The sequence below is a fragment of the Homarus americanus genome, unplaced genomic scaffold (assembly GCF_018991925.1).
Source record: "Homarus americanus isolate GMGI-L3 unplaced genomic scaffold, GMGI_Hamer_2.0 scaffold17532, whole genome shotgun sequence".
NCBI lineage: Eukaryota > Metazoa > Arthropoda > Malacostraca > Decapoda > Nephropidae > Homarus > Homarus americanus.
This window is the reverse complement of record NW_024755545.1, coordinates 773,109-796,140: the sequence shown is the minus strand read 5'-3', so window position 1 is coordinate 796,140 and position 23,032 is coordinate 773,109. Positions and strand designations below refer to the sequence as shown.

At 46.4% G+C, this 23,032-nt stretch overlaps 1 protein-coding gene across 2 annotated transcripts in view; it reads right to left on the bottom strand.

The window, feature by feature from the left end:
- The window catches only part of LOC121856564, a 71,127-nt gene that overhangs the window by 41,432 nt on the left and 6,663 nt on the right, over positions 1-23,032 (bottom strand). The window contains exon 2 of one of the 2 annotated variants that reach the window (XM_042352176.1): positions 13,957-14,207. The exons of the other annotated variant lie outside the window; for it this stretch is intronic. Within the exon in view, the coding sequence (XP_042208110.1) occupies positions 13,957-14,004 (48 nt within the window). The 5' untranslated portion in view covers positions 14,005-14,207. The remainder of the gene's footprint in view (positions 1-13,956; positions 14,208-23,032) is intronic. 2 annotated transcript variants of the gene reach the window in all.

The following is a 23,032-nucleotide window of genomic DNA, read 5'->3' as shown; positions in this document are numbered from 1 at the left end:
CAGAACACTAAACAAGAGAACATAAGAGTGAAAGTACATCAAGGTAACTCGACCAAGTCACAACTGTGGTCATGGATGCAGTCGGTGCTATGACAAGGCAAGGTATGGCTCTGCCCTTGCCAGTAATAATGTGCCCAGGTTGGCTTACACTTACCTACCTTATACGCCCCCTCCCCCATCCCCTTTCCCCCCTATCACGACCCCTTTAAGACGACTCATCTCCTCTCGAACACGACCCCTCTAAGACGACTTTTCTCGAACACGACCACCTCCCCCTCCATCACTACGCCTCCCAGACGATCGCTCTCCCCCATGAACCCTCCATCACAAACCTTTCCTCCAATCACGACCCCTCCTAGACGACTCCTCTCCTCCCACACGACCACCTCCCCCTCCATCACTACACCTCCCAGACGATCGCTCTCCCCCCATGAACCCTCCATCACGACCCCTCCCTCCTATCATGACTACTCCCATACGACTCCTCTCACTCCCCACACGACCCTCCTTCCACACGACCTTCTACCTCCCCCACGACCCTCCCACGTCTCCATAAGCCCAACCTCGGTCCAGATTGCTCCATTGTAATAACGTCATGTTTTTAGAGTAAATAATGATGTGTTTTAAGAGATTTGTGTAACCTAACCTAACCTAAATAAGTGAAAATACACATTGAGTTATTATAATCAAGTGAAGGTAAATGAATATGAACCAGACGCTTAAAATACCTGTATGATAAATTTATGTAGTGAGGTATTGACTGTTAATTTTCTTTCATACACTCCTCCTTCTTCTCCATTCATCCAGTTTATATTCTCTTCTCCTGTCTCCTCTCTCCCAACCGACCCCCAATGTGGCGGCTGACCACATGGACGGGGGAGCTAACATATTCTCTCTCTCTCTCTCTCTCTCTCTCTCTCTCTCTTCCTCTTCCCCTCACCCGCATTCTTCCCCACCTCCTTACTCACCCCGTGTAAATGTTAAGAAAGAACAAACGAATAAAGACGAAGAGAAATGATAAAACTGTAAGAATACGAATTAAAGAAAGAAAGAAATGGTTGATTAAAGTAAGGAAAATGAGTAGAAAAAGAAATAAGAAAGAGAATTACAAAAAAAAGGAATAAAATATTGATATAATTAGGGTATAAATAAGTATAATTGCTACACCCTCCTCCCCCACCACGACCCATCCTCCATCACGACCCCTCCCCACCACGACCCATCCTCCATCACTACGACCCCTCCCCCACCACGACCCATCCTCCATCACGACCCTCCCCCCACCACGACCCATCCTCCATCACGACCCCCTCCCCCACCACGCATCTGAGCATCCTCCATCACGACCTCCTCCATCACGATCTCCCCCACCACGACCCATCCTCCATCATGACCCTCCCCCACCACGACTCCATCCTCCATCACAGACCTCCCCACCACGACCCATCTCCACGACCTCCCACCAATGCATTCATCTACGATTCTCCCCACCACGACCCATCCTCCATCACGATCTCTTCCCACCATTTAGTCTGCTCCCTCACCCACGATCTCTCTCCCACAGACCTTTCCACTGACCTCCCTCTCATCAGCACACAGCCTGGGGGACTTGTGTTTGTGTGTGTGTGTGGGGGTAGTGGTGGTGGTTGAGATGGGATGTGTGTGGGGGTGGTGGTGGTGTGGGATGTAGGTGGTGGTGGTTGAGGTGGGATGTGTGTGTGGGGTGGTGGTGGTGTGGATGTAGGTGGTGGTGGTGGCGGTTGAGGTGGATGTGGGTGCGGTGGTGGTGGATGTGTGTGGGGTGGTGGTAGTAGTGGTAGTTGAGGTGGATGTGTGTGGTAGTGGTGGTGATATTCATTCAAGTTTTAGAGCCAGCAGAAACAATAATAAAAAAAAGTTGTTCCTCGATCTCATGGGGTGGGGCGGGGTTAACAAGATCACCTTTATGGCCAGGTAAACACAAGAGTTATCACATATGTCGTTTCATCGAGGGAGAGAGAGAGAGAGAGATGTATGTTACTGTTATCTCCATCTCTCCAGACGATAACACCTCTAACCAACACCCTGTTATCTCACGACGCGGGGAGAGGGGAGGGGTAAGGGAGGGGGGAGAAGGGGAGGGAGGAGACTTGAGAAAAATGTTTTAAGAATCGATTGAGTCACTGTTGAGGACGTTGCAAATTACTAAAAAGGTTCCCCATACATTCTGGTGAGGTGACTGTAGGTCAGCTGATGTGAGGTCTATGAGGCTTGGTAGGTGAAGTGAGGTGAGATGAGGTGACGTGAGGTACGGTAGGCGAGGTGAGGTACGTGAGGTGAGGAGAGGTACGGTAGGTGAGGTGAGGCTACACACCACACGAGGCTCCAACACACCTCACTTCTCTGGTCAAAAAATAGATTTGCTGGGTGAGCTTTCAAGATTACAGCCAACCACATTTTGCGTAAGGGCACAACACTCACACCTCCAACACCTGTCACTTAACACCTGCTACTTTACTTAACACCTGTCACTTAACACCTGCTACTTTACTTAATACCTGTCACTTAACACCTGCAACTTTGCTTAACACCTGTCACTTTACTTAACACCTGTCACTTAATACTTGCTACTTTACTTAACACCTGTCACTTAAGATGTCTCTTAACTTCACACACACACACACACACACACACACATCATCCTTGACCACCGAAGGGTCAAGACGTACCTGGCGCTCCTCTGGGAGCAGCCAGGTCAACTGTTATGTTGGCCTATACCAGCTCCCTCCCCTGAATCCCTCCTCCCCACCGGAACATCAGTAAGTTCTCGCCAGAAGTTACTATTTCATTTAGGAAAGGAATGGAACCAGTGTTGAATAGTGTTGAACAGTGCTTAAGTCAGTGAAAAACAATTCGACAGTAACAGCTGAGTCGTACCCAAGCTAACCTTCACACAGTGAGGTCCCAGGTACCCAGTGATAACTGACCCTGAGACTCAACAATACCAGCTGTGTGTTAATCCGTCCACGATAGGGAGGCCTGGGACCACACCTCACTCACTTGAGCGAGTGAGGTGACACCAGCCCATGTGGTGTTCCCATGATGCTACGACACGACGTAGTGAATGAGTTGCTACAGCATCATGTGAGGTTCCTCATAACACCATCTGTGAGAGAATTACTACACCACGTGATGCCCCTCATAACACCACCTGTGAGGGAATTACTACACCACGTGATGCCCCTCATAACACCACCTGTGAGGGAATTACTACACCACGTCAGGCCCCTCATAACACCATCTGTGAGGGAGTTACTACACAACGTGTCTGCTGTTCAACACCTCAGCGTACAAGATCTACGTGACCTCCACTGTAAACATTAATCTGTATGTTCACTGTATGTTCCTTTACCTTTCTCTAATGAAAGCTTTTGTTAAACCACCAATGTATGTAATAAGTCATTTATGTCCAATGTATATTTTCAGCCTTCGGGCTGCAGAACTTTTTCAATAAACCGTTAATTATTATTAATATTACACACACACATACATCGTTGTTCATCTGGTATCAGGGAAACCAGATACCAGATGAACAACGATGCCATAGAGAAATCCGACTACGAGAGAGATTTAGGAGTAATGATAAGTAGGAACCTTAAGCCAAGTAAACAATGTGTTTTTGCTCGTAACAAGGCTAATAAAGTACTTGGGTTCATACAAATGAGTGTTAGTTACAAGACTAGCGAGGTCATCTTAAGATTACATCTTGCGCTTGTGAGACCTCACCTGGATTACGCAGTTCAGTTCTGGTCACCGTATTACAGAATGGATATAGAATCCTTGGGAAGAATTCAGAGGAGAATGACAAGACTAATCCCGGGCATTAGGAACCTTGAGTATAGAGACAGGTTAAAGCATCTTTAATTTGCACTCCTCGAGAGACGTGGTAGAGCGAGGGGCGACCTGATAGAGGTGTATAAATGGAAGTCAGGGCTAAACAAAGGGGACATTACAAAGGTACTCAAACTATCCAACCAGGAGCGAACTCGTAACAATGGTTTTAAATTAGACAAATTTAGATTTAGGCGCGAAATAGGTAAACACTGGTTTGGAAACAGAGTAGTTGGATGCTTATATGAGCAATAGGGGTTGGGTGTAAACGGGACTGCCCAGTATGGGTCAATAGGCCCGCTGCAGTTTCCTCCATTCTTATGTTCTTATGTTCCTTACAGTGTTTATCCATAATATATATATATATATATATATATATATATATATATATATATATATATATATATATATATATATATATATATATATATAAAACAGACCGTTTGTTCTAAGACACACAACATTGTTCCTTTAAACCGGATTAAAACACAGATAACCTTATTAATGACTTAAAACACTAATTAAACAAACATTTTGTTTTTGTTTTTTGTTTTTATAAAACTGTAACAAACAAATTTACATCATTGTCTTAAACATAAGTAAAGAAACTGGTTTGTTCCATAAAAAATTAACGTAGAAAACTAGGGTGTGTGAAAAGTGCGTGTAAGTGTGTATAAGGGGGGGGGTGTATGGTGTGGGTGTGTGGTGTGTGTGTGTGTGTGTGTGTATAAGTGTGTGTGTGTGTGTATAAGTGTGTGTGAGAGCCTTGAAATAATCACAACATCTTTTCCCTTCACAACCCTCAAGTAAATGATGTCAAGTGTCCTGTGATAATAACGCTTTGTGACGTCTAAAGTGTGAAATTGAGAGAGAGAGAGAGAGAGAGATCTGTGTTTCCTTGACTCTACCTTTTCTTTCATTATTCCCTAATCCCTTTTCCTTTCATTTGACCTTCACACCTTTCCTCTCTCACCCCCACCCCTCTTCTTCCCTCTCTTCTCTTCTCCCACCAAATTATAGTCCCTCTTCCGTTTCTACTTTCTCTAACCTTCCTCAGTTTCAACCCTCTTCCCTCCCACACCCCAATCACGACGTAAAAAGATCACGTTTCATCTGACCTGACCTAATTCCAACCAGTGTGCGTTGCTCTCTGTACTCACTTTAGTCATGTTCACCCATGAAGTTCGGCTTGTAAGGGTTGCAGGTGTCAGAAGATTCCAATACTTTTTTATTTAATGCAGTATTGTACTTTCGGCATTTTGTAGCGTAAAAAAAGAGTAATTACTATTGACCTCAGAATATCTCCTAACATTAAGATCACATGGTTTCAAAATGGCCTCAAGATGCCCATGAGATTGATCAGATTTCAACAAATTATTCCCCACTCCCCACTGTTGATATTCCTCGATCCTCCCCTGAAACGTGGTTCAGTCCAAATAGGACCCCTAGTTCTGATGCATTAGACCCCTAGTCCTAACAGACCCCTAGTCCCAACAGACAGTTCTAACACAGACCCTAGTCCTAACAGACCCTTAGTCCTAACAGACCCCTAGTCCCAACAGAGACCCCTAGTCCTAACAGACCCCTAGTTCTGATGTACAGACCCCTAGTCGTATTATTAGGAATCTCAGTCCTAACAGACCCCTAGTCCTAACAGACCCTAGTCCTAACAGACCCAGTCCTAACAGACCCCTTAGTCCTAAGAGACCCCATTCCTAACAGACCCCTAAAGGCACTAGCAGACCCCTAGTCCTAACAGACCCCTAGTCCTAACAGACCCTAGTCATCACAGACCCCTAGTCATAACAGACCCCTAGTCATAACAGACCCCTAGTCATAACAGACCCCTAGTCCTAATAGACCTGATTCCTACTGGGCCCTAACTCACTTGACCATTGTGATAGGAGCTTGTTAGGAATAGAGTCCACTTAAACTAATCATATTATACAGGGAGAGTTACTCAGTGTTTATATGACGTCATCACTAATACTGAGCACTGCTACTAATACTGAACACCACCACTAATACTGAACACCACCACTAATACTGAACACCACTAATACTGAACACCACCACTAATACTGAACACCACCACTAATACTGAACACCACCACTAATACTGAACACCACCACTAATACTGAACATCACTAATACTGAACACCACCACTAATACTGAACACCACCACTAATACTGAACATCACTAATACTGAACATCACTAATACTGAACATCACTAATACTGAACATCACCACTAATACTGAACATCACCACCAATACTGAACATCACTAATACTGAACATCACTAATACTGAACATCACTAATACTGAGCATCACCACTAATACTGAACATCACTAATACTGAACATCACTAATACTGAACATCACCACTAATACTGAACATCACTAATACTGAACATCACTAATACTGAACATCACCACTAAGGTATCTCAGACAACGACGCCATTAATGTTACAATATGGAAACATCAATAACGATAAGGTTGAAACACTCATTAGTTAATATCGCAATGTTGGCTCTTATTACAAGTGCTCGTTACCTTGGATAAATCACGTGAAGAATAGTCCCCCAGCTTATTTCAACTGATTATTAAACACCTTAACGTTGGGATAGGGGGTAGGTTAGGTTAGGTTAGGTTAGGTTAGGTTAGGTTAGGTTAGGTTACATTTAGTTTAAGGTACTGTTAGCTTAGGTTAGGTTAAGTTACAGTTAGGTTAGGTATGGCTAGGTTAATGTAAGGTTTGGTTAGGTCAGAGTTAGGTTAGGTTAAGTTAGAGATAGGTTAGGTTAAGTTAGAGATAGGTTAGGTTAAGTTAGATAGGTTAGGTTTGGTAAGCATTTATCAGATGGCGCTAGGGTGATTAATCTTATGGTGAGACAAACTAAGAGGGAGGCTTATCTTCACGTGATCCGTCTCCTGTCCTGAGGGTTGCTGTCTAGAGTCCGGGGCACCCTGAGTCGACACAGCTGAGTACAGTCGGGGAAGTGAAAGGTGGTCGAGTACACTGCCGGCAACATTGTCTCTCTGTGTACCGAGGTTAAGTATCAACATTGTCCCAACCCGTAAGGACTCGGGGTTTAAGAGAACCATCACTTTGAGGTTAGTTTAGTTAGGTTAGTCTCGTCGGTTTAGTTAGGTTAGTCTCGTCGGTTTAGTTAGGTTAGTCTCGTCGGTTTAGTTAGGTTAGTCTCGTCGGTTTAGTTAGGTTAGTCTCATCGGTTTAGTTAGGTTAGTCTCACCGGTTTAGTTAGGTTAGTCTCACCGGTTTAGTTAGGTTAGTCTCGTCGGTTTAGTTAGGTTAGTCTCATCGGTTTAGTTAGGTTAGTCTCGTAGGTTTAGTTAGGTTAGTCTCGTCGGTTTAGTTAGGTTAGTCTCGTCGGTTTAGTTAGGTTAGTCTCGTCGGTTTATCTCGTGTAATGTGACAAATACCTCAGCGCCATTAACTACCATGAACCAGCTGTGTTGACAAGGTCGTGTGGTGCGTCTAGTCTCCCAACACTGACAGTCAAACTTTCTACATTTACTCCCGTCTCTTGTCTTCCTCCACCATCTTGTTTACAGTCTGTGTATTAAAATAAACATCAATAAAAATCCCATCAATAAAATATGCAGAAACACATCAATAAGGATTCTGTCAATAAAATAACTAAGAAATACATCAATAACGTCTCCAATAAACTCAGACAAGGAAGAGATAAAGTGAATCTTTACGAATTCTTGGGCTTTAGTGACATTCCTTTAATTATCCAGTGGAATGTGTCTCCACCTGACTACACGAGGGATAGAAAAATAATGGATAGGGGCGGCGTCTCGGGAAGGTTGATGAGTGAGTGAGTGAATGCATGACACTACCAAGAAGTGAAGGTGACGACGGCACGGTGTTCCTGGTATGGTTGCGCCACTAAACACCACCACCACCAACCAACCAACCATCACCCAGGCCCGTCCACCCTCACCAACCCGCTATACACACTTGTACAACTCTTACAAAACATTATTTTTTTCCTTACACCTCCTTACGCCCCCTCCCGTTGCGTCACCAGCCACGATAGTGGTAGGTTGAGGTGGGTCGTGGAGGAAGAGAAACAGGGGTGTGGGTGTGCCAGAAGGAAGGAAGGAAGGAAGGAAGGAAGGATAGGCTCTCTTGGTTCGGAGGAATTCATTTGAGTCTCTCCCGTGAACATCGACCTCCGTCAGTGTTGCCACATGAGGGAGGACGGGGACTCAAGGGTAGGTGGAGTAGAGGCATGGATGGGGGGGTCCCTCACCTCTACCTTCTTCACTTGATCTTAATACAAATTACCCAGCCACTAATTTTCTTTCATCACTACATTAAAATTCGGACTCTAAAATAGAAAAAAAAAATAGGGTGAATCAATGTTCATGTGTGGTATTTTAGTATGTAGGTTACACAGCCGGCGTCGACAACACTGATCTCGGCAGCAACATCATGCACAACACCTCGCCGCCGTCCTCACTGCCTTGGTACGATGTTTCAAAATCACGACGAATTATTACTATTATTATTATTTTATAATTTCATTTCCTTCTTTTTTATGTGGGACCTTGGCTAACTTTAAAATCAAGATGAATGTCCACGAGGAAGAGGAGGAAGAGAAGAAAGGGGAAGAGGAGGAGAAAGAGGAGGATGAAGAGCGATTCTAGGAAGATATATGTGGGTAAGAGGAGTGCCGAGGAGGAGGGGAGTCAGGCAGCCAGGCCAGGACGTCTAGCCAGCCACACTAGACACCAGACGGGGCGCTACCTACCCTACCTACCTACCCTACCTACCAACCGACCTACCTACTTACCTACCAACCTACCTACCCCCGCTAAAAAAAGCCAACGACGCACTGAAAATAACTTGGCCCGAGAAACACCCGCCGCCACCTTCCTTCCCTTCCCGCCTCCTCCTCCTCCACTGCCTCCACCCACCCACACTATCCCTCCACCCATAATTAATTGTTCCACCCACCCAAACTTCATATCTCGAACCCCTTCATCACTACTGTCGAATGTTTCAAATGTTAATAATTCTCCCTAAAGTTATGGACTAATAACAATAACAATAATAATAATAATAATAATAATAATAATAACAATAATAATAATAATAATAATAATAATAATAACAATAATAATAATAATAATAATAATAATAATAATAATAATTATAATAATAATAATAATAATAATAATAATAATAATAATAATAATAATAATAATAATAATAATAATAATAATAAAATTCAAGAAGAAATCGGTACACATCTCACCAAATTATTGTCACTTCCGTATAGACACAAAGGATGAATTACACACAAAAAAATAAATATAATAGCGGGCGGAACATACCTTTACAAGTTAACAATTTACAAGGAAGGGAAAAAAAAAGATGAGCACTTCTTGGTAAGCTAAAAATAGCGTCCAGTAATGGTAGAGCAGCCCGGGGCGACCGTTAGTTAGGGCGGTGTGATCCCCCGCCTCCACCACCACCAGTATTTCCTCACCTGCTACCGGGAAATACCTAATGACTCATAAAACTAAAACAATGTCCCACTAGACATTACGTCGACTGACAACTGGTCCTCAGGGGGACATATTTACACGAGTTATCCCTTACGGAATTTTGGTTTATGATGAAGATAAGCAAAGATGACCTATGGAATGGGTAAACATTACAATCATTTGCACGGGAAAAAATAATTTGACTGGAAAGTGACACAGACCACGAAAGATAAAAAAATTAACGAGGGGAATATGCAATTACAGTTTACTGCAATGGGTGATGGTGCTTGCCTTCAATTCCTGCGAGCCTCCGTCTGCTTGGAGGAGGCGAGACCCCTGACCCATTCCCCAGCTGCGCCTGCCTCCACATGCAGACGTCCTTCGCCCACTCAGGTAGAGGGGGGCACTCGTCTGGCAGCGGTATAAATGGTGGTGGTGGTGGTTGTTGTTGTAGTGGTTGTGGGAGTAATGATGGTTGTGCTAGAGATGGTGGTAGTAGTTGTAATGATGGTAGTGGTGATAGAAGTGATAGGCTGAACTCAAAACCCTGAGTAGGGCAACAGTAGTAGTGGTTGTAATGGTGGTAGCAGCAGCAGTGGTGGTAATTGTGTTGGGTAGTGGTAGTGGTGGTAATAGTGGTGGTGGTGGTGGTGGTGGTAATAGTGGTGGTGGTAATATTGGTGGTGGTAGTAATGGTGGTGGTGGTAGTGGTAGTCGTGGTGGTAATAGTGGTAGTCGTGGTGGTAATAGTGGTAGTCGTGGTGGTAATAGTGGTAGCCGTGGTGGTGGTAGTAGTAGTAGGCCAGACATAAACGCTCTGGGTAAGGTGATGTACGTACAGTATATGGCTGTAATATGGCTGAGCTCTAAATGATGTTTTTTGGCAAGGTGTGTATAGAGTGGTTGGCTGGCTGGCTCAAGAACAGTCGTGAGGACAGTGTGTGTGTATTGTACCAGACAGGTGTGTTGTACAAGACAGTGTGTGTGTGTGTGTTGTACCAGACAGGTGTGTTGTACCAGACAGGGGTTTTGTACAATACAGTGTGTGTGTGTTGTACCAGACAGGTGTGTTGTACAATACAGTGTGTGTGTGTGTTGTACCAGACAGGTGTGTTGTACAATACAGTGTGTGTGTGTGTTGTACCAGACAGGTGTGTTGTACAATACAGTGTGTGTGTGTGTTGTACCAGACAGGTGTGTTGTACAATACAGTGTGTGTGTGTGTTGTACCAGACAGGTGTGTTGTACAATACAGTGTGTGTGTGTGTTGTACCAGACAGGTATGTGTGTGTTGTACCAGACAGGTGTGTGTGTGTTGTACACGAGAGTAGGGGTATAGGACTGGGGGCTGAAGGCTGGGTGCTGAAGGCTAAGGGCCAGGACTGGAGACTAAGGGCTAGGGTGCTGAGGAGTGAGGGCTAAGGGTCGGGTGTTGGGTGCCTGAGGGAGGAAGTGACTGGGAGCAACAAAGAAGACTACGCGCCGCTGGTCCCGTTACCTCCTGACGCACTGAGGTGTGTTACTCGACGGAAGCCAGACAGACAGACAGTCACGCACACACACACACACATACACACACACACACACACAGAAGGATGTTCCACAGGGGCGAATAGGGGATGAAGGAGGAGGGGGAGAAAGTAGGGGTACAGCTGGCTTTGTAACAGCTGGAGGTACTGAGGGGGCAAGGACGGAAGAAACAGACAGGGGGGTAGGGGAGGGGGGAGTAGGGCGGGAGGGATGGAAGGAGGAGGGAGGAGGAAGTGGAGAAATGAAAAGGGAAACAACGTAAGGAGGGAGAAGGAAGGTGAGGAAGATAGGAAGGAGGGAGGGGAAAGAGGAGGGAAGGAGAGAGGGTGGGGAGGGATGAAGAGAACGGTAGGGTTGGAAAAGGGGAGAAGGGAGAGAAAATGGAAGGAAGGGTAGGAGAGGGGAGGAGGGTGGGTAGGAAGAGGGGAGAAGGGAGGAAATGGAGGGGTAGAAGGAGGAGGGAGAGGGGAAGCAAGGGGGGAGAGGAGGGAGGGAGGAGAAAAGAGTGGGAGGAAAGGAAGAGGAGGGGTAAAAAGGAGAAGAGGGAGGGAGGGAAAAAAAGGGGAGGAGAGGAAGAGACAAAGGGGGGAGAGAACAGGGAGGGTAGGAAGATGAGGGGGAGAAGGGGAGGTGAGGTAGATGACTCCTTAAACCTAGATATAACCACCACCACCACCACCACCACCACCACCACCACCACCACCACCACCACCACCACCACCACTACCACTACCACCATTCCTACTACTACTATCAGTCCGCCAATATTATCACCACCACCAGCCATTCAGTGGCAGGGGTGTCTCTCAACTGAATAAAATCCTCGTTAGTCAGTATAAAACATGGCTGCTCCTGAAGGGTTAAGGCCCCCCTCTAGGTAAAACAACAGTCAAGGTCGCTTATTTCAGTAACCCCTCCTTACCACGCCCCATTTTCTTTCCTCATTTATATCATCTTTAATTCCATCATAACTAACAACGATATGTTAGCATTAAGGGCTACACATACTTAATAAAGCGTATTGTACAATTACCAGCTATGTTGGTTTGTTACTTTGGGTGGATTAAATAGGAGGAATATTTACCAACTGGCACCTGTGACGGCGGCATGACTAGGGAAAAGGTCAGCTGTAGCCGGCGACTGTGTCAGTGAGACTTGACCCTCCGTTGGGTGTGTACGTCGCCCTCACTCTCACACACCCAAACTCACACGTACACGTTTATAACTAAACACACCCACATGTATGTTCACAAACATACACACCCATTTCAAACATACACACACACATATGTTCACAAACATACACACACACATGTATGTTCACAAACATACACACACACACACACATGTACTGTATGTTCACAAACACATGTTGTCTAATGGTAGACCCTGCTGCCATATGGCACCACGAAAATTATGACCAAGTCCCAGGTTGCTGATCTGACTTTCTGCCTCATTTACACACAATTTCAGGGTCTCAATTGTTTCTCTTACTTTGTCAACACAACATACAGTATATTGTTTCTCACTATTGATATTTTTTATGGTTATTATCATTATTAATATTATTTTATTTTTTATTAAAATATTTATTCATTATTTTTATTAATTATTATTATTATTATTATATTTTAGCCCCCAGGCCCCGATGTGGGCAGTGACCTGTGCCCCGGTGAATCTAATCCCCCCCCAAAAAAACATAATTAGCCTAATATATGCAGTGTATACACATTATATATACAGTACATCACACACACACACACACACACACACACACACACACATATATATATATATATATATATATATATATATATATATATATATATATCCTCCACCTTGACCGTAAACTAGCATTGAATAATAAAAATATAATTATGTTTATTTTATGTTCATTTTTGTCACCTATTATTTTTCTATATAATAATAATAATAATAAACGGTTTATTAATAGAGTTGCAGCAGGTGGCTGAAAATATACAGACTTACATTTGATTTAGTATAATGATAAATATGCGTTGAATACATTTACTGGGCTGTACAGTACATAAATCAGGAGTTGTTTATTATTTTAACAACAGATGGGATGGTGCTATTCTTATATCTATCGGTGCGGGCTCTTAAGGGCTGAATTTTGTTGTAGTGGCAGACTGCGCGAGGTGGGCGGGCGGCTGTCGGTGGCAGGAGGTGGCGATGATGAGGGTGGTGCATTAGTTGGCTGCCAAACCTTTCCAGTGCTTGGTGGTGGAGGTCACTGAGGGATGGCATTTCCAGGGTGGAGAGAGCGTTGATGTAGCCGGAGTATTCTACGCCAAGCATGATTCTGCAGGCTACGTGTGTGACCTTGAACCTAAAGTAGCTACACACACACCATGATAAGTACTCGGGCATAATAATCTCAAGCATCACAAACATCTCTACGTCAGCGTTTCATTTATCTCTTGGTCACAACAGCCAGATAAACACAGCCAGACAGACAGGTCGTCAAACTGTAGATCTTTAGATATGTAGAGGCACATTAAGCGTATACATTGAGGCCAATTTTCAGCAGATAGAATGGACTAATTAAATTTAACCTAACCTAATCTAACTTAACCTAACAATCTTGAGGTGGGCGAGCTGATAATTCATTTGTCTTTCTGTCCCAATGGTTGTCCAGGGCAGGCACCAGCCACTCAAACTGTTCATAAGGTATACCCTGCTTTTACAGTTGGGAAAGTGATGGCGGTGGAGTGCCGTGTCAGGTGTGTAATAAGTCATGACAGGTGTATAATAAGTCACCACAGGTGTGTAGTAAGTCACGGCAGGTGTGTAACGAAACCACGTTTAGGTGTGTAGTAAGTCATGACAGGTGTAAAATGAATCACGACAGGTGTGTAATATGTCACGACAGGTGTGTGATATGTTACGACAGGTGTGTAATAAGTCACGACAGGTGTGTAGTGTCAAGGATCTGGAGGGACACAAATTCCTCATTCGGTGAGTTAAGTACTGTACACAGATAAGTAATATAGGAGCCACTTGCCTTCCTGATGCGGGTCAGCCGGTGCCGCAGGTCCCGCAAGTAGCCCATCTTCCCGTAGATCTTCTTCCGCAGTTTCCGCAAGCGTAAAAACACGTATAAAATCTTCTTCTTCCAGGGAGTTTTACCAGACTGACCAGACTCCTCCAGCCTGGACACCCCCAACCCTAAACGGTGAGGGGGAGACGCAGCCACAGCCGCAGCCGCAACAAGATGAGGAAGAACTGGTTTTTACGCCAATGCTGCGGTAGGTACTGTGAGTAAAAGGAGGTGACTTGTATTTTCTTTTTCTTTCTTTTATTATGAACGCTGAAGGATAAGCTATATACCGTCCATTTTTTTTCACTAATATTATTATTATACATCAACGAACACTTCCGGCTGCGGTGAGTTAGGTTGGAGGGGGTCTGGTGGCTTCGTGTCGGAGGGGGGACTTACTTCTGTGGTCCTCCTGGAGAATTTCTAGGGTCCTTCTGTGACTATCTGAGAATCTGGACCTTCCTGTGTGAGTCTGTGGTGCTGGAGGGTTTACAGACAGTGGTGACGCCCCTTACAGACAGTGCTGCCGCCCCTTACAAACAGTGCTTCCACCCTTACAGACAGTGGTGCCGCCCTTACAGACAGTGGTGCCGCCCCTTACAGACAGTGCTGCCGCCCCTTACAGACAGTGTTGCCCACCCCTTACAGACAGTGGTGCCGCCCCTTACAGACAGTGCTGCCCACCCCTTACAGACAGTGGTGCCCCTTTACAGACAGAAGTGCCGCCCCTCACAGACAGAAGTGCCACCCGTCACAGACAGAAGTGCCACCCGTCACAGACAGTGGTGCCGCCCCTCACAGACAGTGGTGCCGCCCTCAGAACAGTGGTGCCGCCCCTCACAGACAGTGGTGCCGCCCCTCACGGACAGTGGTGCCGCCCCTCACAGACAGTGGTGCCGCCCCCTAATAGACAGTCGCCGGAGCCAGATGAACGTGTAGTAGGCCTAAGATGTTTGACTCCTGGCCGGACGCTGCCATCATGAATTAGTTAAATAGAATCTGCGGCCTATGGATTAATTTTTTTTTTTAAGATTGCCCTCGAGGGGGCTAGTTTATTGGGCACTCTCTTACATGGAGACGAGTTTTAGGTCTTCCTGGGTGACCTATCCTTCAACCCTGACCTCTGACCTCCCCAGTTAAAATTCTCCTGGGTGACCTATTCTTCACGACACCTTCTTTCACAGTTATAGCACCCACAACACTCTGTCACAACCCTCCACCACCGTCACAACCCCTATAACACCGTAACAACCTCTACGACACCCCATCACAACCCTCCACCACCGTCACAACCTCTACAACACCCCGTCACAAACCTTCACCCTCCATCACCGTCAAAACACACCGTCACAACCTCTACACACCCCGTTACAACCCTCCACCACCGTCACAACACCCCGTCACAGCCTTTACAACACCCGTCACAACCCTACACCACCACCACCGTCACAACATCTAAAACACCGTTACAACCCTCCACCCTTCATCACAATACCCCGTCACAACCCTCCACCACCGTCACAACACCCCGTCACAACCCTCCACCCTCCATCACAACACCTCATCTCACCTCAGCATAAATTCCCAGACACAATTCAGCACATCTGTCAAGGACCCGCGCCTCAGGTGAGCTGTCGTACCTGGGGAGGGGAAGGTGGGGGAGAGTAAAAGGGGAGTGAGTGGGAGGAGGGAAAATTAGAAGGAGACGGGAGAGAAGGGAGGAGAGAGAAGAGAGGGAGGGAGAGAGGAAGGGACCTGGGGAGTAGGGATAAGGATAGGAGGAGTAGAATGAATGGAGGGAAAATGAGGATAGGAGGAGGAGGGAGGAGGAAGAGAGGGGGAAATGAGGGGCGCAGCGGAGGAGGAGAGGGGGCAGGGAGGGAAGGAGAGGGAAGTAAGGGAGGAGGGCTGAACGCGGTATGTCTAGACGGACTTCTCCTCCCTGCCACTCCCCATCATCCCCTCCCTCCTCCCCATCCTCTTTAAGGTACCAAGGAGGGGATAGGTGTGTAGGAGGTGAGGGTGGGTAGGGGCAGGGGGGTGAGGGTGGGTAGGGGCAGGGGTGAGGGGTGGGTAGGGGCGGGGGTGAGGGTGGGTAGGGGCGGGGGTGAAGGTGGGTAGGGGCAGGGGTGAGGGGTGGGTAGGGGCAAGGGGGTGAAGATGGGTAGGGGCAGGGGGTGAGGGTGGGTAGGGGGTGAGGGTGGGTAGAGGAAGGGGGCAGGGCCATTTAGACTCCCAGACAAAATATGTTACAAAACCCTTGACCTCACACCGTGTCTAGAACGTTGCGTGTGTGTGTGTAAAAGATGAAATAAAATATACATCTAGAAAGGAGACAGTGGACAGGAATAAGACAGAAAGACAAACAGATAAGAACAGGGAGAGTAAAGGATTAATACAAGAGAGAAACAGACAGGAATCAGACAGACAGACAGACAGACAGATAAGCATACACAAACCAACCCCCAATAACCTTCAACAAGACACACTCGTAAACGGTTCGGACCCAAATACCACAACGATAACTTATAATCTGGTCCACTGTTCTACTGGTCCACTGTTCTACTGGTTCACTGTTCTACTGGTTCACTGTTCTACTGGTTCACTGGTCTGTTGGTCCACTGTTCTACTGGTCCACTGGTCTGTTGGTTCACTGGTCTGTTGGTTCACTGGTTTGTTGGTTCACTGGTCTGTTGGTTCACTGGTCTGTTGGTTTACTGGTCTGTTGGTTCACTGGTCTGTTGGTTCACTGGTCTGTTGGTTTACTGGTCTGTTGGTTCACTGGTCTGTTGGTTTACTGGTCTGTTGGTTCACTGGTCTGTTGGTTTACTGGTCTGTTGGTTCACTGGTCTGTTGGTTCACTGGTCTGTTGGTTCACTGGTCTGTTGGTTTACTGGTCTGTTGGTTCACTGGTCTGTTGGTTTACTGGTCTGTTGGTTCACTGGTCTGTTGGTTCACTGGTCTGTTGGTTCACTGGTCTGTTGGTTTACTGGTCTGTTGGTTTACTGGTCTGTTGGTTCACTGGTCTGTTGGTTCACTGGTCTGTTGGTTTACTGGTCTGTTGGTTCACTGGTCTGTTGGTTTACTGGTCTGTTGGTTTACTGGTCTGTTGGTTCACTTCTGTTGGTTTTACTGGTCTGTTGGTTCACTGGTCTGTTGGTTCACTGGTCTGTTGGTCCACTGTTCTACTGGTCACTGGTCTGTTGGTTCACTGGTCTGTTGGTTCACTGGTTTGTTGGTTCAATGGTCTGGGGGTTTATTGGTCTGTTGATACACTGGTCTGTTGGTTCACTGGTTTGTTGTTGGTTCAATGGTCTGGGGGTTTATTGGTCTGTTGATACACTGGTCTGTTGGTTCACTGGTCTGTTGGTTTACTGGTCTGTTGGTTCACTGGTCTGTTGGTTCACTGGTCTGTTGGTTCACTGGTCTGTTGGTTCACTGGTCTGTTGGTTCACTGGTCTGTTGGTTTACTGGTCTGTTGGTTCACTGGTCGGTTGGTTTACTGGTCTGTTGGTTCACTGGTCTGTTGGTTCACTGGTCTGTTGGTTTACTGGTCTGTTGGTTCACTGGTCTGTTGGTTCCCTAAGAGTGACCTGTTTTGACGTATCTTCTGGTTTGATCAGATTTTAACCCGACCCGACCCGACCTCACCTGACCTGACCTGACCCGACTTGACCAGACCTAACTTGACCCAATCCAAAGAGAATTGTGAGTACCAGCATTATGAACACTCGTCACAACTACTGAGTACTAGCTACCACGATTAACCTCCTTCCAACACACCAACCACCACTACCACCATCACTTAACCTCATTTGTTACACCAACCTTCATTTCTACCACAATCACTCGGCCTCATATGTTACATCAACCACAATTATGACCACCACCACCACCACCACCACCACCACTACTACTGCTGCTAATCAATGACCTACTGTTACAATCACCACCACTACTACCACCATTCAGTGACCTACAACAACAACCACAACCACCACCATTACTACCACCAATCAATGACCTACACCAACAACAACCATCACTAGTACTACCACCAATCAATAACCTACTACAACCACCACCACCATTCAGTGATAAACAAGAACCACCACTATTACTACCTATAACCCTCACCACCACAACTATCCAATGGCCTGCAACAACTACCACCATTCATTGACCTTCTCTACACGTTATATGTACAAGAAAGAAGTATTTTCTCGGTAAATTTACTAAAAACTTCACCAAGGAGAACTTTCACTATTCCTCACATACTGCAAACACACACAGAGTGCATAGGTGAGGCAGGGTGGGAGGTGAGAGGTGGTGGAAGTGGTTGGTGGTGGTTAGTTGTAGAAGAGGTGGTCGGAATGATGGTAGTGGTGATATTGGTGATAGTGGTGGTGTTGGTGGTTGGTGGTGGTGATGGACGAGGAAGTAGAGGTGGGGTAGGATATGCGCATCAACTGTAGGAGGGTGGAGGTGGAGGGGTAGGGGGAAGAAATGCACAGACTGAAGGGGGGAGGAGGAGGTGAGGGGGGGAAAGGGGAGAGGGCGCAGCGACGGAGGAGGGCGGGAGGTATGTTGGGGAGAGGGAGGAAATGCGCAGCGGCAGGGTCGAGCTGGAGTGCGGGCGGGAGGGGGAGGATGGAGGAGGAGGGGGAAGGTCCCTCGTCTGCAGGAAAACATTTACGTAACAGTCGTCTGGTTGCATCATCTTGCTCAGCCGCCAGACGTCACCTGCTGTATGACTCCCACCCCAGCCCAGTTCAGCCCCAGCCCAGTTCAGCCCCAGCCCAGCCCAGTTTAGTTCAGCCCCAACCCGCCTTAGTTTAGCCTACCCCAGCTCACCCCACTTCACCCCAGCACACCCCAATCCAGCCAAGCACAGCACAGCCTTATCCATCCCCAACCCTTTCCCTCTCCTACCCTAGTCTTACCCAGCCCAGACCCTCGACTTCACTCTCTACATCAACCAGCCCATTCTAGCTCACCCTCACACACCCCAGCCCACCCTCAAGCCTTAAGTCTCCGTGTTGACCACATCCCGGAAATACACACACCCAGTCAGGTCTCTCAAATTACTCAACACCCACACATCGATTTGTACAACCTCACCATGTCCCCTTGTCCTAAAGTCCTTACCGTGGTGAAGGACCTCTCTATGTTAGGACCCCCTCTATGTTAGAACCCGCTATGTTAGGACTCTTCTATATCAGGACCCACTCTATATTAGGACTCGCTCTATGTATGGACCCCCCCCTCTATGTTAGGACCCCCTCTATGTATGGACTCTTTTAATTCCTGTATGTTTGATATTGATACAGTTTATTTAGCCACAAACAAACACATGACTGAGCCAAATAGAGAGCCTGAACCCTTTTAGTGGCACCTGATATATACTGTACATTTATCTCAAGGAATTATTATATAACATTTAGTATCATCTGTATTACAAGGTGTTGGTAAATACTGTTTAGATTAGAATGTTACCATGTTTACCAGCGACCCCTTAGTTACTGGATGTTACGACCCCTTAGTTATTGTATGTTACGACCCCTTAGTTACTGTATATTACGACCCCTTAGTTACTGTATGTTACGACCCCTTAGTTACTGTATATTACGACTCCTTAGTTACTGTATGTTACGACCCCTTAGTTACTGCATGTTACCACCCCTTAGTTACTGCATGTTACGACCCCTTAGTTACTGTATATTACGACCCCTTAGTTACTGTATGTTACGACCCCTTAGTTACTGCATGTTACGACCCCTTAGTTACTGCATGTTACCACTCCTTAGTTACTGGATGTTACGACTCTAAGCATTGTACAGTATATTACCACCCCTTAGTTACTGTGTATGTTACCAATTTTTAGGGTTACTGTATATGTTACGACCCCTTAGTTACCTGTATATTACGACCCCTTAGTTACTGTATATTACCACCCCTTAGTTACTGTATGTTACGACCCCTTAGTTACTGCATGTTACGACCCCTTAGTTACTGTATATTACCACCCCTTAGTTACTGTATATTACCACCCCTTAGTTACTGTATGTTACGACCCCTTAGTTACTGCATGTTACGACCCCTTAGTTACTGTATGTTACCACCCCTTAGTTACTGTATGTTACGACCCCTTAGTTACTGTATATTACGACCCCTTAGTTACTGTATGTTACGACCCCTTACTGCCTAAAGATCATAATTCCCTAAGCCTTTAGACCTTTAAGATAAATTGTAAAGGCAAATGGGTATTTATGTGTACCTTAAAGGCCCTAAATTTAAGGTAAAGCATTTTAAGGTGACTTTATTTTATGTTTTAAGGAATGTTTGTAATAACGTTTTACACACACACACACACACACACACACACACACACACAGGTTCCAGGAAGGCCGAGCATTTCCTGGAACTCCCACGACCCAGCCCGCTGCCTCTGACTTATCCATGCGTCAGGACCTGTCAGCTCTCAACCCCAGTGTCTGTCAGCTTCTAACCCAGTATCTGTCAGTTACTAACCCCAGCATCTGTCAGCTCTCAACTCCAGTGTCTGTCAGCTTCTAACCCAGTATCTGTCAGTTACTAACCCCAGCATCTGTCAGCTCTCAATCCCAGTGTCTGTCAGCTACTAACCCCAGCATCTGTCAGCTCTCAATCCCAGTATCTGTCAGTTACTAACCCCAGCATCTGTGAGCTCTTAATCCCAGTGTCTGTCAGCTACCAACATCAGTGTCTGTCAGTTATTAACCCCATTGTCAGTCAACTACTAACCCCAGCATCTGTCAGCTCTCAACCCCAGTGTCAGTCAGATACTAATCCCAGTGTCAGTCAGCTACTAACCCCAGCATCTGTCAGCTACTAACCCCAGCATCTGTCAGCTACTAACCCCAGTGTCTGTCAGCTACTAACCCCAGTGTCAGTCAGATACTAATCCCAGTGTCAGTCAGCTACTAACCCCAGCATCTGTCAGCTACTAACCCCAGCATCTGTCAGCTACTAACCCCAGTGTCAGCCGGATACTAATCCCAGTGTCAGTCAGCTACTAACCCCAGCATTCGTCAGCTACTAACTCAGCATCTGTCAGTTACTAACCCCAGTGTCTGTCAGCTACTAATCCCGGTAAATATCAGATACTGTCCCATAGTGTCAGCCACATTGCAACCCCAGCATCTGTCAGTTGAATAACCCCAGCATCTGTCATTACCAACCCCTAGTGTTCGTCATTGCTACTAATCCCAGTGTCAGTCAGCTACTAACCCCAGCATCTGTCAGCTACTAACCCCAGCATCTGTCAGCTACTAACCCCAGCATCTGTCAGCTACTAACCCCAGTGTCTGTCAGCTACTAATCCCAGTGTCAGTCAGCTACTAACCCCAGCATCTGTCAGCTACTAACCCCAGCATCTGTCAGCTACTAACCCCAGTGTCTGTCAGCTACTAACCCCAGTGTCAGTCAGATACTAATCCCAGTATCAGTCAACTACTAACCCCAGCATCTGTCAGCTCTCAACCCCAGTGTCAGTCAGCTTTCAACCTGAAGATTAACACCCCTAGTTTACCACCTTAACGCTATCTTTGGGGTTAAGTTAGGTTAGGTTATTGAAAGTTAACTTGTGTTACGGTATGATAGGTTAGGGAAGGTTAGGTTAGGGTAAATTAGGGAAGGTTAGGATAGGTTAGGGAAGGTTAGGGTAGGGTAAGGAAGGTTAGGTTAGGGTAAATTAGGGTAGGTTAGGGTAGGGTAGGGAAGGTTAGGTTAGGTTAGGGTGGGCTAGATTTAGCACTACCATCCACAGGTAGACGTGAGGCTGCATAGTGAACTCTCCACCACCTCACAGCAGCACATATAGTAAACATAACCACGGCTGTACCCACCCTTCAACACCCCGTCTCGTTTGTCCTCCGGAAGATGACAGTCGTATTAAACCAACCAGACGTCGTACACTGTAACCCCCACGACCTTCACACACACACACACACACACACACACACTACCCCTGCCCCCCTTCCTTCCCTTCCGTAGAGACCTCCAGACACCAGACTCCCTCCTCCCCCCTTTTTTCCTCCCTGTCAACCCCTTTCTTCTCCAGCGTGCCGCGCGTCCTTCCCCTCCCCCCATTTTAACCTTTCCCTTTACCCTTTCTTATCGACAGCCAGACAGATAGACAGGTCCTATCCCTTGAATCTCCAGACTGTTGTCCTCCTCCTCCTCGTAATCGCCCAACACCTTCATCCACATGCAAATCACAGGCAAGATCTCGTGTTGAAACGACCACCCTACTTCTCTTTCCGAAATGACGAACCCCTTTGCGTCCCAAACGACCTTCTTTGTGTCCCAAACGAGTCCTTAAGTGTCCCAAACGACCCTATTTGTGTCCCAAACGACCCCCTTTGTGTCCCAAACGAGTCTTTAGGTGTCCCAAACGACCTTCTTTGTGTCCCAAACGACCCTATTTGTGTCCTATACGACCCCCTTTGTGTCCCAGTCGACCCCTTATTGTCCCAGACGATCCCCTTAATGTTTCAGACGACCCCTTTGTGTCCTAGACGACCCTCTTTGTGTCCCAGAGGACCCCTTTGTGTTTCAAAAGGCTCCTTTGTGTCCCATACAACACCCTCGTGTTTCAGACGACCCCATTTGTATTCCAGACGATCTTCCAGTACCCCAGACGACCTTCCCCTACCCCAGACGACCATCCACTACCCCAGACGAGCTTCCATCAACTTCCAGACGACCTTCCACTACCCCAAACGACCTTCCACTACCTCAGACGACCTTCCACTACCCCAGACGACCTTCCACTACCCCAGACGACCTTCCACTACCCCAGACGACCTTCCATCAACTCCCAGACGACCTTCCACTACCCCGAGACGACCTCCCCCTCCCGACTCTTCAGTAACAGAGGATCGTAGTTAAGTGAAAGTCTGACCGACATCCTGACCTGTTTTTCCCCAGAATAAACAAGAGAAGAGAGCTGGACCCACTGACTGACTATTATTATTATTATTATTATTATTATTATTAT